The sequence below is a fragment of the Trichophyton rubrum genome (assembly GCF_000151425.1).
Source record: "Trichophyton rubrum CBS 118892 genomic scaffold supercont2.4, whole genome shotgun sequence".
Lineage (NCBI taxonomy): Eukaryota > Fungi > Ascomycota > Eurotiomycetes > Onygenales > Arthrodermataceae > Trichophyton > Trichophyton rubrum.
This window is the reverse complement of record NW_003456425.1, coordinates 1,259,116-1,275,632: the sequence shown is the minus strand read 5'-3', so window position 1 is coordinate 1,275,632 and position 16,517 is coordinate 1,259,116. Positions and strand designations below refer to the sequence as shown.

The following is a 16,517-nucleotide window of genomic DNA, read 5'->3' as shown; positions in this document are numbered from 1 at the left end:
AGGCTAATAAATGACACTGCTGAATAGTTAACCGTCGCGTTGTACAGAGTACCTAGATAGCAGAGATGTGACAAGAAAGTGGCACCTCGTATTTAACTAAAAGCATTACAAGTCGATAACTGCAGAAGGTCGTCAGTTGTGTAACAAGTATGGCAGACGTTGTTGTCCTCGGGATGCCGGCATCGAAATTAGGGTGTCTGGCCTTTGCACGATATCGCTAACTAGTTAATGAGTTAGTTACACGTTTCGAGAAGAAATAAAAGCTCTTCGCGTGGTGGCTGCAAGGACAGTGTTAGCTGCAGGTTAGAGGGTCTGGGCTTTGATTGGAGCGCGAGCAGTCACACGACTCATGAGCTGCTGGCAAATAATAATAGACAGTTGTCGTTGTACGGAAAACAGTGGTCCAGGAACAAGATACGGGGGCTCTTTTCGTGGCAAACAAGTGTCCGTCCAATTGCTGGCTGCAGAGGATGATTCCACGAGATCCCTTCAGTATCAACAACAGGATAAGGTTTGTTTCCCTTCGTCCCTCCCAGGGCATCCCGCGAGCCACGATGTGCGCTTTCTCCTCTTCCACACAAGGAGGACAAGGCGTTTGTCGGTAGGACCAATCATCCCAGCAAGGGGGTTTCGCCTGCTTGCTCCCGCATCCTTCCCGCCGGCCAAACAGCAGCCACAGAGTCAACTCATCCGCATCCATCCCGCCTGTGCTGTGGTCGCCGTCACAACATCATTCCTTTTCTTCAGCTCGTCGCTCTTTTCATATCTCTCTTCTGGCATCCGTTTCTTTGTTTCGTCGACTTGCTGTCACGGAAGAAACAACGACGTCGAAAGAGGCTGAAATTGCTTCTTTTTTACCTCTGCTGAGTCAGCAGAAACGTGGGTCTTTGCCGAAGCCGGTTTCGTACTTTTGTGGTCGAGGCGCAAAGATGGAAAGACTTATATATCAAAAGACACCGCCGAGGCAGACCTGGAGCATCTCGCGACAGTGATTTATTGCAAGAATTGTTCATTTTACAGTCTCTTCGGCAGCACTTGGCGATGAATTTACATAGACACACGCTAGAGAATGAAGTTTGCAAAGTAAGTACCACACTAAGGAGGGATACTTGGCTCCTGGTTACCTTCGACAGAGGAGTAAGCTGACCACCACCCATCTGTAGGGACCTTGAACGGGAACTGGTTCCTGAATGGCGGGCGAAGTATTTGAACTACAAGGCAAGTTGGAAGGCCAAGCAATGCCACACAATGCAGATCCCCGAGCTGACCTGTAGCGTTGGAATGATCTATAGGGTGGGAAGAAGAAGGTCAAAGCCATCGCAAGAGCTCTCCGACATGTAGAACAGGCATCGTGGACTCCCGGGCGGCGGAGGTTCAGCCAAATTAGCGCTACACGCCGTGACTCGATCCAATTCCCGTTGACGCCTAATGAAATACCTGGACTCAGCAGTGTAACGCAGCGTCATGCAGGTGATCGGGCAATCCAGGCCGCGCCGGAACGGTCACCGCTTCGAACTCCAGCATCTCGGTTCGACCAGACTGAAGGATATGGAAGCATTGTACCACCACGACCGAGCCACACAGTTTCTCCCTCTTTAGTTCCTTCCTCACTTCAGCTTCCTGATCCCGCAATTGATCCAGATGACAACTATTTTACGCCCCGGAATGAATCATCTACTCTACACAACGATGGGCTTCTGGCACCCTATACAAACAAGCAAAAGAATCTTCACCCTGGACAAAGTACACAATCCGGGCGTAGATCATTACGGAAGCAAAGAAGAGATCGCCGACCTACAATTGGTACCCCTGGCCCAAGGCCTTCGTTTATCCACCGAATGTTCTCATCTAGCCCAGAATATGAAAATTCTAAAACCCAAGCACCCGCACGAGAGCAGGCTCTTGCAGAACTTAAAACTAAGGAGGCCGAGTTTTTCGCTTTCATGGACAAAGAGCTGTCAAAGATCGAAACCTTTTATAAGTTAAAAGAGGATGAATCGACTAAGAGGCTGCAATTACTCAGAGATCAGCTACATGTCATGAGGGACTTACGACTTGAAGAAATCAGGTCGAAGAAAAACCAATCAAAATCTGAATCTGGAGAGGCCAAGAATGGCATCAAAGGCCCCGCTGGCCAGACCGCTGCCACCTGGACTAGACCTTTGGCCCGTGGTAGAGGCTCCCATATTGGTAAGACAACTAAGGCAATGGCACAATTAGCAACACCTAGCGGCCCAGTACCACAGACAATGCCTGACGAGCAGAGAGATTTTGTCACCCGCAAGGAATACCAAAGTGTACCTTATACCTCTGCAAAGAGGAAACTAAAGCTTGCCCTTTTAGAGTTCTATCGCGGCTTAGAACTGCTTAAATCATATGCCGATTTAAACAGAAAGGCATTTCGAAAGATGAATAAAAAGTATGACAAGATTGCATACGCCCGCCCCACTGGGAGGTATATGACTGAAAAGGTCAATAAGGCATGGTTTGTACAGAGTGACATTGTTGAGAACCATTTAGTTGCGGTTGAAGATTTGTATGCCCGTTATTTTGAACGAGGGAACCGCAAAGCTGCCACTCAGAAACTGCGTGGCAAAGCAGGATTTCCAACGGACTACTCCCCAAATTCGTTCCGAAATGGGCTACTGCTAGCTGGGGGACTCGTATTCGGTGCGCAGGGTGTTGCCTATGCAATTGGTCACCTGTTCAGCCATGAAATAGACGTCAAGACAGAAACCAGTTATCTTCTTCAGGTACAGAAAACAGATACCTCTACTACGATGGGAGACTCTTCTAACATCTATTTTCTCAAGATATACGGCGGATACTTCCTTATTCTTGTTCATTTCTTTCTCTTTTGTCTGGACTGTAGAGTTTGGACTCTATCAAAAATAAACTATATTTTCGTTTTTGAATATGACACCCGCCACGTTTTGGACTGGCGCCAACTCTCAGAGGTAAGCTATCTTAATTTTTATGATTCAGCTCTGGTTACCCTGCTAACGTGTAGTTATTTAGCTACCATCTCTGTTTAGCCTTCTCTTGGGGCTATGCATGTGGCTAAACTTCCGCTGGGTAAACTCATTTTATATATATTGGCCTGTGGTCTTAATTGGCCTAACCGTCGTTACGTTATTTCTACCCGCGCGAATTCTTTACTACCGAAGCAGGCTTTGGTGGGCATACTCGCATGTAAGTTCTATATTTTCTCTCTTTACAGTCCACGACTAACAATGCTACAGTGGCGGTTGCTCCTTGCAGGCCTTTACCCGGTGGAATTTAGAGACTTTTTCCTAGGTGACATGTACTGCTCCCAGACCTATGCCATGGGGGTAAGTAGAAAATTTTCTCTAAGTGAAACTAAATAGTCCTGCTAACTGAACATACTTAGAACATTGCACTCTTCTTTTGTTTGTATGCAAATGAATGGAATAATCCGCCCATGTGCAATTCTTCACACTCCCGCGTATTCGGCTTCTTGACTACAATCCCGTCCATATGGCGTGGATTCCAGTGCCTTCGCCGTTACTATGACACTCGAAATGCGTTTCCCCATCTCGTTAACTTCGGGAAATACTCTTTCTCTATCCTTTACTACCTAACCCTCAGCTTATACCGTATCGATAAGTCAACCACCTTGCGCGGTATATTTATCACCTTTGCCTGCCTCAACGCCATATATGCATCGGTTTGGGATTTAGCCATGGATTGGAGTTTATGCAACCCTTACTCCAAGAACCCATACTTACGTGATTTCCTTGGTTTCCGACGCCGATGGGTATACTATGTCGCAATGGTAATCGACCCTATACTACGCTTCAATTGGATTCTATACGCCATATTTATACATGACATACAACATTCGGCTGTTCTGAGTTTTGCCGTTGCGCTCTCTGAAGTGTGTCGTCGTGGAATGTGGACTATTTTCCGTGTCGAGAACGAACATTGCACAAACGTCGGCAGGTTCCGAGCTTCAAGAGACGTCCCACTGCCATATGACATATCAATGACCGTATCCGATGAAGAAGCAATATCTTCCATACCCGCTGCATCTACCTCATACAAGGACCGGGAGTCAAAGGCTTCGCCTCCACACGCCCTCGGACGCATACCAACAGGTGGAACCGCCGTGTCGAGCGGTGCTGCTACACAAATGCCTGATCTTGAGAGCGGTGATGGTGGAGATGAATCCACGAGCTCACTTCGACACCGACGCTATTCGCAACGAGAAGGAGGTACTCCTCCCAGCGGAACATTGGCTCGGGTAGGCACCATGTTAGCCACAGCGCACGCTCAAGACTTTGAAAGAAAGAAACGGCCTAGCATACTTGATGATGGGAAAGATAGCCCGAATAATGGCACGAGTACGGATGAAGAGGAGGAGGAAGAGGAAGAAGAGAACGGCGGTAATAATGTTAATGAAAATGGATATGAGGCTCATATTTCGGAGGAGTCTGATCAATCCAGCAATAATAGGGAGGGCAGGTCAGGAGGTATCAGTGCTGGTTTGCGTAATTCTGGCACTTACAGCAGCAGAGCGAGTCGACATGCAATGTAGACCGGGCGGGCCTGTATCACGGACTATTTATTCAGTCGCGTGCCAGGCCAATGATAATACTAAACGTGAAAGAGAATCAAGGGATGCACGAGGTCTATGTATGACTGGCGTTATAGAATTGGTTGTTACAGTGCCACACACCTAGATAAAATATTACACGTACATTATTGAAAGGATTGACAGCATTTCAGGCAGATTATTATCAGGTGCAAAACTTGTGCAGCGCTTACCTCCAAGGAATGCGGGGAGTGAGTACTGCCTCGTCATCGAACCTGAGTTGCGTGCCACTTCCAACATATTCTTGGATATAGATATGCGGAGACGTATAGGATGCATTGTCTAACAGCTTTGTTTACACTTAATCCTCTTTAGGACCTGCATATGGAAGTATTCGATAAGAATAACTATCTATGCGCGCTGAGATATAGGCCCTGAGAACGGCTCATGGTAACTTAACCTGAACAAAAGCCCTGAAAAAAAAATGAATGGCATCATGCAGTGGAAGTAACAATAGACAAACCATACAAAACCGTGCGTGAAAACGAGATGCGTCTCTAAATCACAACCTGTGGATAGAGCCTAGAGTGAGGTACGAGGGGAAAACAAATAGAAAACAAGCAGTACAAAGTAATATCACACCCATGGAACATGTAACCAAAAACAACATCTGCGCCAAGGTTGGAAATAACCAACGTGCCATTAGTCAAGTTCGTGTGTTCGCACCTTTTTCGGTTCCAGGTGGTGAGACGAATAGTGCGAGCATCTGGCCCCGATATGTTGTTGAGTGTAACATATCGGATGCGGCGTATTAGTATAGGGTACGCCCTATAATATACATCTTATGCGCTTATGCGACGACGGCGTCCTTGAGTTCATTGTAGATGGCAGTGAGGCCCTCTTCAGCCAACTTCTCGAGCTTCTCGGTGAGGGTGGAGGAGAAATCCGTAGTGTCATTCTCCTTAGCACCTCCAATGATTTCCTTGTAGCTGTCAGAGCCACCACCGTTCCAGGCGAGGAGCTATAAGCAGTATTGTTAGTAAATTGTTCAAGAGAGAGGACAATTATGGGGACGGGTGCTTACGTTGGGGGTGTCAGATGGGATATCAGTGAGGAGGTTCTTGGAAGCGATAGAAATCATGTTAGCCTTCATTTCAGCTGGAGTGATCTCAGCAACGGCAAAAGCGGAATCGGGCGCCGGCTGGAGGGAGAGGAAGTAGGCCAAGAGACCGCAGATATGGGGAGAGGCCATGGAAGTTCCGGAGATGGTGTTGACGGCGTGCTTGCTTCCAATCCAGGTGGACTGGATGTTCAAGCCAGGAGCGAAGATGTCGGTACATTTGCCGTAATTGGAGAAGTAAGCACGCTCATCAGCAAGAGTCGAGGCACCGACGGTGATGGAGTTCTGAGAGCCAGCAGGAGAGTAGTTGCAAGCATCAGCGTTATCATTACCGGCAGCAACGGCAAAGTGCATGCCAACAGCAACAGCCTGGTCAACAACGCGGTCTAAAGTGACGGACTTGCCGCCTCCCAAGCTCATGTTAGCAACACTTCCCTTGAAGCCCTTTCGGTTGCCCTTCTTGGCCTCGCCAACCGACTTCAAATGACTTTCGGCGGCCCATTGGACACCCTTAACGACATCAGACATGGTACCAGAGCCACTGGTTCTCAAGACCTTGACAGCGTAGACATTGGCCTTCTTGGCAACACCATACTTCTTGCCAGCAATAGTACCGGAGCAGTGAGTTCCGTGGCCGTTGCCGTCAACGTCATCGTCACCCTGGGGAATAGTCTTTCCCCAGCTAGCACGGCCTTCAAAGTCGACGTGGTCGATGTTGGTGCCGGTATCAATAACATAGGCATCGACACCCTCACCACCCTGGGAAGCGTAGATGTACTTGTTGAATGTGCCGAAGTTGAGCTTGTCACGGTGAGAGATACGAGCTAGACCCCAGGGAGCACCGTTCTCAGTGGCAGCCTCGAGGGTGTGGACTTCGGAATCACGCTCAATGTATTCGACCTGTATGATCGGTCAGTATGTTAGAGGGAAAAATAAAAAAGCCAAAAAAAGGAGCAAAGAAGAATCTGGGGGTGGCTGGCAGCTCTTCGAGAGCTCTCTCAGCCTTGTGGTGAAACTGACGTCAGGATGCCTGCGGACTTGCTCGATGACTTCTTCATCGAAATGGCCAGAGTAGCCGAGGAAGCCACCAGCAAAGTCGAATGTGTGCTTCAAGCCATCGAAGGCCTCGTTCTTGAATGTGAACTGGTTGCGTTTCTTCAAACGCTTGGACTCGACGGAGGTGTGAATGTCCTGGACCCAGCTCTGGTGAGCTAGAGCCGAGGTGGAAGTGACACCCTTCTTGAACACGACGATGTATGAGTCCGGGATATCTTTGGCATTCGTAGAGGAGAGGATGGGAGCAGCATTCTGATGGATGGAGTCAACGATCATGGGGGAGGCGTATGCCAGCACAGGCAACACCGAGAGGCTGAGGAGGCCCTTCATGGTGATGACGAGGGCAAGTCAAGGACAGGAGGTAAGGATGGGAAGCTCAAGAGATGGGAAAGCAGGCAGACTAGAGATGGACGGTGTGCTGGAAGGCTCTGGTGATGGTGATGATGAGTGAAGAAGAAGAAGAGGCAGAGATGAAGTTAAAGAAGAGACGGAGATGGGGAGAGGGAGGAGGTTGGCGGTTGGAGGTCCCGGAAGCCGGAGCGGATGATGTAAGATCCCTCGCGCTGACTCATCGAAATCACGTCACATGTCTTGCTCGAGAGGTGGAGTGGAGCCCAGCTTATGTAAGGTTAAACCCGGGGTCACGTTTCTTCGTACTTCCATACTTAGGTTGACCCCGAAAAAAGAAGCCACGCCGCAACTGCAAGGAGAAGCTCGTGATGGGACAGCGATGGGCGCAGTAGCTCGTGACGAGACGCTTTTACAGGGGCTTACTACTAGCTACGGGGACAGCCAGAGGGGAGGAAGATGGGCCTTGTCCAACATCTGCAAGCTTCGAGTTGTGTGTCATATCCGGGGACAGCTCCAGCAGCTCCAGCTTCGCTCACTTGCTCGTTAGCTCCACAGGGATCGTCGGGGAAATTAACAATTAGCGCCCAGCAGCAGACCAAGCAGGGCTCCCAGCTAAACCTTTGACACGGCTACCAACAGTCGTGTGCTCCCTTGTGACGGAGCGCCCCGTCGCCTTTGTTGACTTTGGCTTGGAAGAGATGGTGGAGTGCCTCTACAAGACAGAGTGAAGCATCTCAGGCCAAGTGCTGATCGGAATGGTGAAAACTAAAAAATGGCTGAAACCGCCACCGTCTGGCGCGTAGCTATTGGCATACTAGCTTGAAAGAACCACCAGGATGACCGCTCAAAGCAGCACAATACCAACCAGCTGCCACCAGATCGTGAGAAGGCACTACCAAGGCTCTTCTTGTTCTATCAGATAGGAAATCACGAATTACCTGGAGCTGACCGTGTCTTCCGTGGACAAGAGACACTGTCAGTGGCTCATTTCCGAGCCACATTATACCCCCTGTTTCCTCACCCTGCCATGACGATGCTACGGATGTTGCACCCGCGTTGATGCTCACGTCTGGTATTTCCTAAGGTTTAGGCCCTACCGGCTAGAACCCTTGGCTTCGAAATACGTCATCGCTTCTATTGTTGCATGCAGACAAACAATTGACGCCCTGGGACTCTTAATACCCTAGATATACGGAGTAATAATAGATTCTAGATACTACGGCGTGCTACAAAAGTGACTCTCCCATTCTCCAAGTATGGCAGCTTCCGGACTTGTGGAGGGGCAAACCAAGGTGATGAAATAGTCCCAAAAACGGCAAAGATGCGCCATTTGAGTGGTATCTTCCGGTAAATACCGAGGTATTATTGGAATCAACTTTGCATGCCTTTCAGCCGCGCTGATTCTGTTCCTAGAGCGAGAGACGATGCGATAGTTGCTCCTGGCAGCCCGAAACTAGTGTGGCTGAGCCCCAAGTTACTAATCCCGCCAGTCTTTTGATCGGTCAGGGAACCGACAGGACCAACTTGTGTGACAGCTTTGTGTGAGGCCTCTTTTGAAGAGCCTGATGAAGCCCCACTAGGTGAACTGGGACAACTACTGGAAAACTGCTCTACTCCCATATTTTGAGGCCAGCAAAGAAGTGGAATATCAACCAGATCGCTTGCTCGGAATTGTATCCAGGAAACGGTAGTGAGTACGGAGTACGGATATGGTTATAGGTACCTGCACTGTCATATATTAGCTTTAAACCCTAACTAGCGAGCAAGAGTGAGGAACAAGAAGCTCACAGTGGGAGTTGAAAAAGGGGATTGTTTCATGATCTAAGAGCCTGAGGCGGCATCCCAAGGATGGTTTGAACAGCGCATATAGAACAGCCTTCAATAAAAATTCATCGCAATAACTTTTCTGTGCTCATTAGTTTTCTATCACATATCTTTCTTTCTACCTTGACTTGTAAAGGCAGGAACAAGAATCAACGACTTTGATAAGGCCCAGGCCCGGACCCGATCACGTGATGCGTTTCGCCGCGCGGGAGTAAGTCGAGGAAAGACATCTGAACCAGCTTCAAGGGTGAATTTCAACTTCATTGATGAACTACAGAGTACTCTGCTGGAGAGATGCCACCTTGTCCGCCCATTGAATTTACACGTTTCAGTCACTGTTAACGGCAGAGAGAAATAGTTCGTGACTGAAGCTTCTCGCTGATAAACTACCACTAGAGACGTCTACCTGTCACGACCAAGTATGCCTGGCTGCATCACGCGATGAGACTGGTAGCTGGTAACTGCAGACCTTATACACTGCATATTTGCCCAAGATGAGCGGCGCGCAACCTCGCCCGAGAGTGTCATCATCCGCCATCTCGGTAGAAAGACTGACCCCAAAACTGCAACCCGCGATTGACGGGCTAGCTAGCTGCTGCCATAACCCTCCTGGGTCGGTTGAAGAAGCATCCGGAGCCACCGAACATCTCCTTCTCATACACCATACGCTTATCGACGACCACCAACCTCAAGAGGCAAAGAGCGTGTTTCGTCAGCTCAGAGGGTTCGAAAGTGTGTTAGGACTCTTAAAACACTTGGCAGATCTATACAAACCAGACACGATAGGGGATGCAGACGGGAAGCTACTTCTGTCAATTGTTAAAGATTCCCTATGCATCGTTGCGGAAAGTTTGAAAGACGATCCGGGAAACAAACGATATTTCGGCAAACGGGATAATGGGGCTGGAATCATCGCGTATGAACGCATACTCTCAGACCTGGCTGGCAAATTGAATAAAACTCAGGATGTCGAACTCCTTTATGGCGGCATTTTGGCAGCTGGTCTGGGAAATGAAACCATGTCACAATTCTTCTCAACTGTCAGGAAAAAGGCTGAAGACGCTGAGTCAAACACCTTGCCTTCGCTCTCTGAGCTGGTTAACCTCACTCTGGGGACAGGGGAGGTTGTAGAAAACCCAGAATTTTTCGGGCCATTATTGCGATTATGGCTGGCACAAACGGCTAAACAAGAGACCTATCCAATTCTTCGACTCTCGGTTCCACTATGTCTAACTCGTCTTGCTTCATTATCTCAACGGAATTGTCTAGCTCTCCATTCCACAGGCATTCTCTCTCCGCTTTTAACCCTTGTAACAGTACCTGAAAGATCAAAAGATGAGTTAGAAGCATACCTAAAACTGGCCACAATTTTATGCCAGCATGGCGTTAACTCCCTGCAGGATGCCATACAACTTTACCAAAAAGCCCAAAAAGTACCCCAGGTTTCCAGGTTCCTATTAGATGCATTGAAATCTTCAAAAAACCCTCCTTGTGTGCACTTTGACCTTTCATCCCATGGATATAGCTCGATCGAATTGCCAACTTTGGGGAGACCATTTCCCTCTATTACCTCTAGCGGTTATACTCTAACCATCTGGGCACGAGTTGACAAATTCGAACCAGACACCCATACTACCCTGTTTGGTGCCTATGATGCTACACAGACATGCTTCGTTTTAGTCTACCTTGAGAAGGATACTCATAACCTTATTTTACAAACCTCAATTAAGGGTATGAGACCCAGTGTTCGTTTCAAGGCCACGAAATTCCTACCTGGCCAATGGTACCATATTTGCATTGTGCATAAACGGCCCAAAACGCTGTCTTTATCCCGTGCACTCCTTTTCGTAAATGGTGAATTTGCAGAACAGCTCAAAGCGGATTACCCGGTTGTACCAAGACTTCGTATGAACCAGAAGAATCCTCAGATTCAAGCATTTTTAGGAACTCCTCGGGACCTTGCTGTTAGAGTTGGGAAAGGTGTATCTTCCTCGAAATGGTCTCTTGCCTCTGCTATCCTATTTGATGAAGCTTTCAATGATGATCTTATTGCTGTGCTTTGCCATCTTGGGCCTAGATATTATGGGAACTTCCAGGATTGTCTAGGTTCCTTCCAGACGTACAGGGCGTCTGCTACCTTGAATTTACGCAATGAGAGCCTCCATGCTGGCAAGGAGGACCAGTCAGACATTGTTTCCGTCATTAGACAAAAAGGCAGCATTTTGATTCCCGAAAGCTCTGTCTTGCTCAATATATCACCTACCTCAGTTATGGATGATGATGATACCAATAACATTGATGAATCACAATTGGTGAAATCACTCTCAAAAACTGCTGGCAAGAATTTGACTCAACTCACCAAGGTCAAAGGCAATTCTATTGTCATCAATGGAGCAGTTCCCGCAATTAATGAAGCCCTAACACAACCTCACGGAGTTGCAATACTCACGGGAGATCCGGTGGTTATTGTCCCGCAATCTCTAGATGATGTGAGTTGGCGAATTGGTGGGTGTGCAGGCGTTCATCTCAGCTTAGTTGAAGCAGCAACTACCCGCGAATCGCTTCATTTTGCTCTAGAACTGTTCTTTGAAGCTGTTCAGGATAACTGGAGAAACAGTGAAGCCATGGAAAAGGAGAATGGATACGGTATACTTGCCATGCTCCTGCGTGAAAAACTCGGGTTTTCATCACCTGTGCAGAATTCTCCTTTAAAAACAAGTCCAGTGTGCAGCACTACACAAGAACGCAACGAGGCATCTATGGAACTTTTACTACCCATCCTCAGATTTGTAGGATATGATTTTGAGAACCCGAAAAAGTCCTTAATAATAAATCCATTGGCATACCGGATCCTGTTAATAGACCTGGATATATGGAGGCAAGCCGACCTGCCATTGCTGGAGATATACTATTCCCAGTTCCGAACATTTTGCGTGGAGAGTCATTACCACAGGTTCAATTCAAAGCGGTTGTCCAGAATGCGTATGTTCACCACCCTTAGCCCTTTGCTATTGGAAAACATGCTAACCTTGTATGTGTAGGTGTGATTAAAAGACTTATAGAAGCCCTGAAAGCGGAAATTTTCACAACAGCAACTTTGAAGCTATTCGTGGCAGCATTTAAGAGCTTAGTGGGTGCTTGTATGACCGCCGAAGTTCTTCGTTCTGTATCGCTTTTCATTACATTTTCCATACACTCAGCAAAGCAGCGCGTGAACAACAAAACCAGCAAAAATAAGAATACTCGTCTTGACATACGGTCCCGACGACCAGGGAATTTATACCCTGATCACGTCCCAGGCTATGTTTCAAAGGAACAAATTGGGGTGGAAATTTTGCGGGTGTTTACCGAGGTCTTTTGTAACAGCGAAGATACCGCCAGCATCCAAAAATTTGCTAGGACAGTCACTAATAAGGTATGCTTTAACTTCACAACCCTCGTTGGAATGTACAACTTACATGTCGTTTATAGTGGCTATTATACCTCCTATCAGAAGACAACCCAGATGTAGTGATATTAGTCACGATGATTTTATCTCGGCTGTTTATTGTTCATGGCACTGCATATACCAAAAAATTTGCAGAGAAAGCGGGTGGGTTCGTGGTGATGCGGCACCGGCTCAAGAGGTGGTGGAACTTAGCGCCATTGTGGCCACTATGTTTCTCTATCCTCTTCGGTCTGGATCCAGGCTCGATAAACTTGGATAAAACTTCCGGTACCTCAGATCTTCAGCGGCTTTTGTCTTCCCCTGAGACCCTCAAAGTGTCATTTCCAGAGGTTCTGCCTGTTATTACAGGAATGCTCCAGCTTGGCTTGAAAGCATCTGTGATGCCTAGGAGTGGTTCTCCGTCCAGCCATGCAGAGGATGAAGACGGCGTGTATGTGGTTCGTCCGAGGGCGGATTCAGGGAGCAGTTCATTGCGATCAGGTTAGTTGTCCTGGGGTTCAATCAATCATTCTTATAGCCAACCCAGCGTTGGAATTCTGTTCTTTTACGGAAACTAACTATTCGCCACAGAAGTTAGCACCTCGGGGCCTGTATCATCGGACTGTGACATTTTAAAAACCGTTGTGGATTTCCTGGCTCATATGCATGAAAAGTCTCAAAACTTTCGTGATTTTACAGTGACATCCAATTATGTTGAAGAACTCCTGCGAGCTTTATACCCTGTAGTAGTTGGCTCTGATATAGTCAATGCAGGTTTTGAGCTAGAGTCCAATTCAGAAGGACTGCGATTTGGTGGGGATTCGGTTACAATTCAACCACTCCAGGGGGCTAGACCGATCGTACGTACTAGTACCGTTGAGGGGACGGATGCTCAAGATAACGACAATGAGCTTCATCGATCGTCATCATTTATCCTAGTATCATCAAACAAATCAAAATATTCCCCATCTCCCGCTCGATTGCAACAAATTGTGACGCCTGTTCCTGATGCAGCAAGCCCCCGTCCAAGCAATCCTGTGGCCAACGATATCCTTGATATCCTTCTAGCTGTTTACACAGACCAGCTGTTCGGGCGCAAAGAGTTTTCAGGATTGCAGTTGTTTGCCAGGATACCTCCTGGGTTTGTGGAGCATCACATATATTTCGAGTCCTGGATTCTTAAAAATCTCCTTACACATTTAGAAAAAAAGATATCGAAGGACAAGAAAGTACTTATTGAGCCCCGCGTTTTGAACAATCTGTCTCGACTACTCTCATACGTGGCTGAAGCCGTGTATGGGGGATGGTTTATTGATGGAGCAATGGCTACGTTGAACTTTATCGGCCCTGTTCTTGAATACTTACAAGAGCCAGATATTGCATCTTTGAAAAGCGTCCGGCTTTGCAGCCAAACGATTGCTGGCATCCGTTCGACGGTATTTCGGACTGTACTCCTACGACTTTCTGCAACTGAAGGAGAAAACGCATACACCTTCCTACAACAGCTCACATACTGGCAAACGGTCCTTTTGTCTCTTGAAGAGTCTTCCAACGAGCAACTTCAACTAATATATTATTTATTATACTCTAAAATAGTCACGGAGAAAGAAGATGTTCGCGTGGCAGCAGCAGGGTTGTGGAGAATTACCCTCGTTCAAAAACCGTCCGAAACCTCTGTCATTCTTGGTCAAGCCACTCCATCGCTCCATAGGCGGCTTTCACTAGGCTTCCAAAAACTGGTTGGAATGGACGATGATAGCTTTCTTCACTGGATCGATGATCAACGCGACGACCTTGATTGCTTTTTCTTTGGTGCTCTGTGCAAAGGCTGGGAAAGCTTTGTTCGTGATGAGAATACCAAAACTCAAGAAACGGCGCGGATAAGAGCATCGAAAAGGAAGGACAAATTAAAGCAGTGGACCCAGACTGAGTCTATAAATGAAGAGATCCTGCGTAAACATGGTATTACATTTGGGCATTGGACAGCCAATATATCCGTGTCGGAAGGTTTAAAGCATCAGAGAGCAGTCCAAGACCAACAGGATGATTTCAATTTCATGGCCTCAGCTTTTTCCCGGATGTACACAAATTTGAGACGTGAGAACGGCTTCCTCGCAACTCAATCAAAGCATAACTGGCGCCTGGACCAGACGGAGGGACGCAGCAGAATGCGTTTACGGGTAACACCAGACGATTCAACTGCCAAAAGGGATTATCAACCAAAAAGAAAAATTACCAATGATACTCCTGAAATCAAATTGGATATTCGCACACGCCCTGCGCCAAATAGTGATATTATTAATCTACCACCTCCCACGATTGTGCCTGACTCCGTTGACACGGAATCTCTTGATCATGAAACTGAAGATAAATCTGCCACTGAGGATAGCTTTGAGTTGATAGACGAACCAACAGGCAACGACCCTTATGAAGATAAGAATCGGAAAGTGATGAAAAATCTTCAACGGGGCGATCAAGTACAATATGTTTGCAATATCTCCCGCATTATTGGGCTTGAAGCTTGTGAGGGCCTTTTGATATTGGGAAAAATCAGCCTTTATATAATGGATAATTTTTTCCAACGCTCTGACTGTGAGATCGTCCATGTGTCGCAAGCACATCCCGAGGAAAGAGATCCTTATGTTCGCGTGATTTCTGGCAGAGAATCCGATGATCGGAAACACAACAACGGCGCTCATAGATCCAGAAGCTGGATCTGGGCAGACGTCGTTAGTGTTTCGAAGCGCCAATTTCTCTTCCGTGATGTTGCCTTGGAAATATTCTTCTCTGATGGGCGGAGCTACCTGTTTACGCTTATCTCTGCCAAGCTACGCAACGAACTCTATAACGAGCTGACATCCCGGGCACCCCAAATACATAGCAGTACTAGCTCAACAGAAGACTCATGGCGCTTTGAGACTTTACGCAGTGAAGGGAATAACTCACAGTTCTTTGGATCAAAGCTTGTAAACGTCTTTAGCCAGATGCCTTCCCACCCAGCAACACGGAAGTGGCTGAAGGGCGAGATGTCAAACTTTCATTATCTGATGCTTGTCAACACGCTCGCAGGCCGAACCTTCAATGATTTGACTCAATACCCTGTATTTCCGTGGATTCTTGCTGATTATACCAGTGAAGAGCTTGATCTTACAAACCCAAGAACCTTCCGTGACCTTTCGAAACCAATGGGATGCCAGACGATAACACGCGAGGCAGATTTTAGGAGCAGATACCAATCTTTTGCAGAAATGGGAGACGAAAATGCTCCACCCTTTCACTATGGGACTCACTACTCTTCTGCCATGATCGTCTGTTCATATCTAATACGACTCCAGCCATTTGTAAAATCCTATCTCCTCCTGCAGGGTGGAACGTTTGATCACGCCGACCGTCTGTTTTTCTCCATTCCTGATGCGTGGAACTCTGCATCACGACTTAATATGACCGATGTTCGAGAGTTAATCCCGGAGTTTTTCTACTTGCCAGAGTTCCTCTCAAACTCCAATAACTATGATTTTGGGATACGACAGAGCACAGGCCAATCTATTGATTCTGTGGAGCTTCCTCCGTGGGCAAAAGGAGACCCAAAGATCTTTATAGCTAAACACCGCGAGGCGCTTGAAAGCCCGTTTGTCACCCGCAATCTACATCAGTGGATTGATCTGATCTTTGGTGCCAAACAACGAGGTGAAGCGGCTCTGGAAGCCGTCAATGTTTTCCATCATTTATCTTATCGTGGCGCCAAAGATCTTGATAGCATTGAAGATCCCATGGAGAGACTGGCGACCATAGGAATCATACATAATTTTGGCCAAACCCCTCATCAGGTATTCCATAAGCATCATCCAGGGAGGGAAGAAATCCAAAACAAGCCCATTCGCCTGGACTCTTCTGCAGATTCATTAACTCGCTTACCATTTACCCTGTTAGGTAAGGTTATGTCTCACATGTCTTCCTCGATCTTCTTTTAACATGCCTTCCGCTTCTAGATATTCAAGAACGAGTGGCTTCCCTATCTTTCTCAGTGAAGCAGGACCGCCTTCTTTGTGCAGCAGCATTTCGGCTCAATATCCCCCCAACCTATGATAAGTATATGGAATGGGGGTTCTCGGATGGAAGTGTCCGTTTTTATGCGGCTGAGTCAAGAAAGGTACAGTACAATCTCTAAGTTTAGATTGAATTTT

At 47.3% G+C, this 16,517-nt stretch overlaps 3 protein-coding genes across 4 annotated transcripts; 2 read left to right on the top strand and 1 right to left on the bottom strand.

Annotated features, from left to right (window-relative positions):
* Positions 1-1,041: 1,041 nt before the first annotated feature.
* Positions 1,042-4,558, top strand: TERG_04339 (uncharacterized protein; the record flags this gene model as incomplete). The annotated part of the gene is made up of 5 exons (XM_047748238.1): positions 1,042-1,137; positions 1,293-2,957; positions 3,019-3,192; positions 3,243-3,332; positions 3,392-4,558. 5 exons carry the CDS (start codon positions 1,042-1,044, stop codon positions 4,556-4,558), a joined length of 3,192 nt encoding a protein of 1,063 aa, XP_047604215.1.
* Positions 4,559-5,405: 847 nt separating this feature from the next.
* Positions 5,406-7,061, bottom strand: TERG_04338 (subtilisin-like serine protease pepC; the record flags this gene model as incomplete). 2 transcript variants are annotated; one of them, XM_003235234.1, is made up of 3 exons in its annotated part: positions 5,406-5,576; positions 5,640-6,575; positions 6,696-7,061. In XM_003235234.1, 3 exons carry the CDS (start codon positions 7,059-7,061, stop codon positions 5,406-5,408), a joined length of 1,473 nt encoding a protein of 490 aa, XP_003235282.1. The 2 variants fall into 2 exon arrangements, with proteins under 2 accessions (XP_003235282.1, XP_047606253.1); XM_047749760.1 differs by lacking the exon at positions 5,406-5,576 and having other exon boundaries at positions 5,604-6,575.
* Positions 7,062-9,400: 2,339 nt separating this feature from the next.
* Positions 9,401-11,947, top strand: TERG_12137 (uncharacterized protein; the record flags this gene model as incomplete). The annotated part of the gene is made up of 1 exon (XM_047751141.1): positions 9,401-11,947. The coding sequence occupies one exon, from the start codon at positions 9,401-9,403 to the stop codon at positions 11,945-11,947; it is 2,547 nt and encodes an 848-aa protein (XP_047606252.1).
* Positions 11,948-16,517: the final 4,570 nt, after the last annotated feature.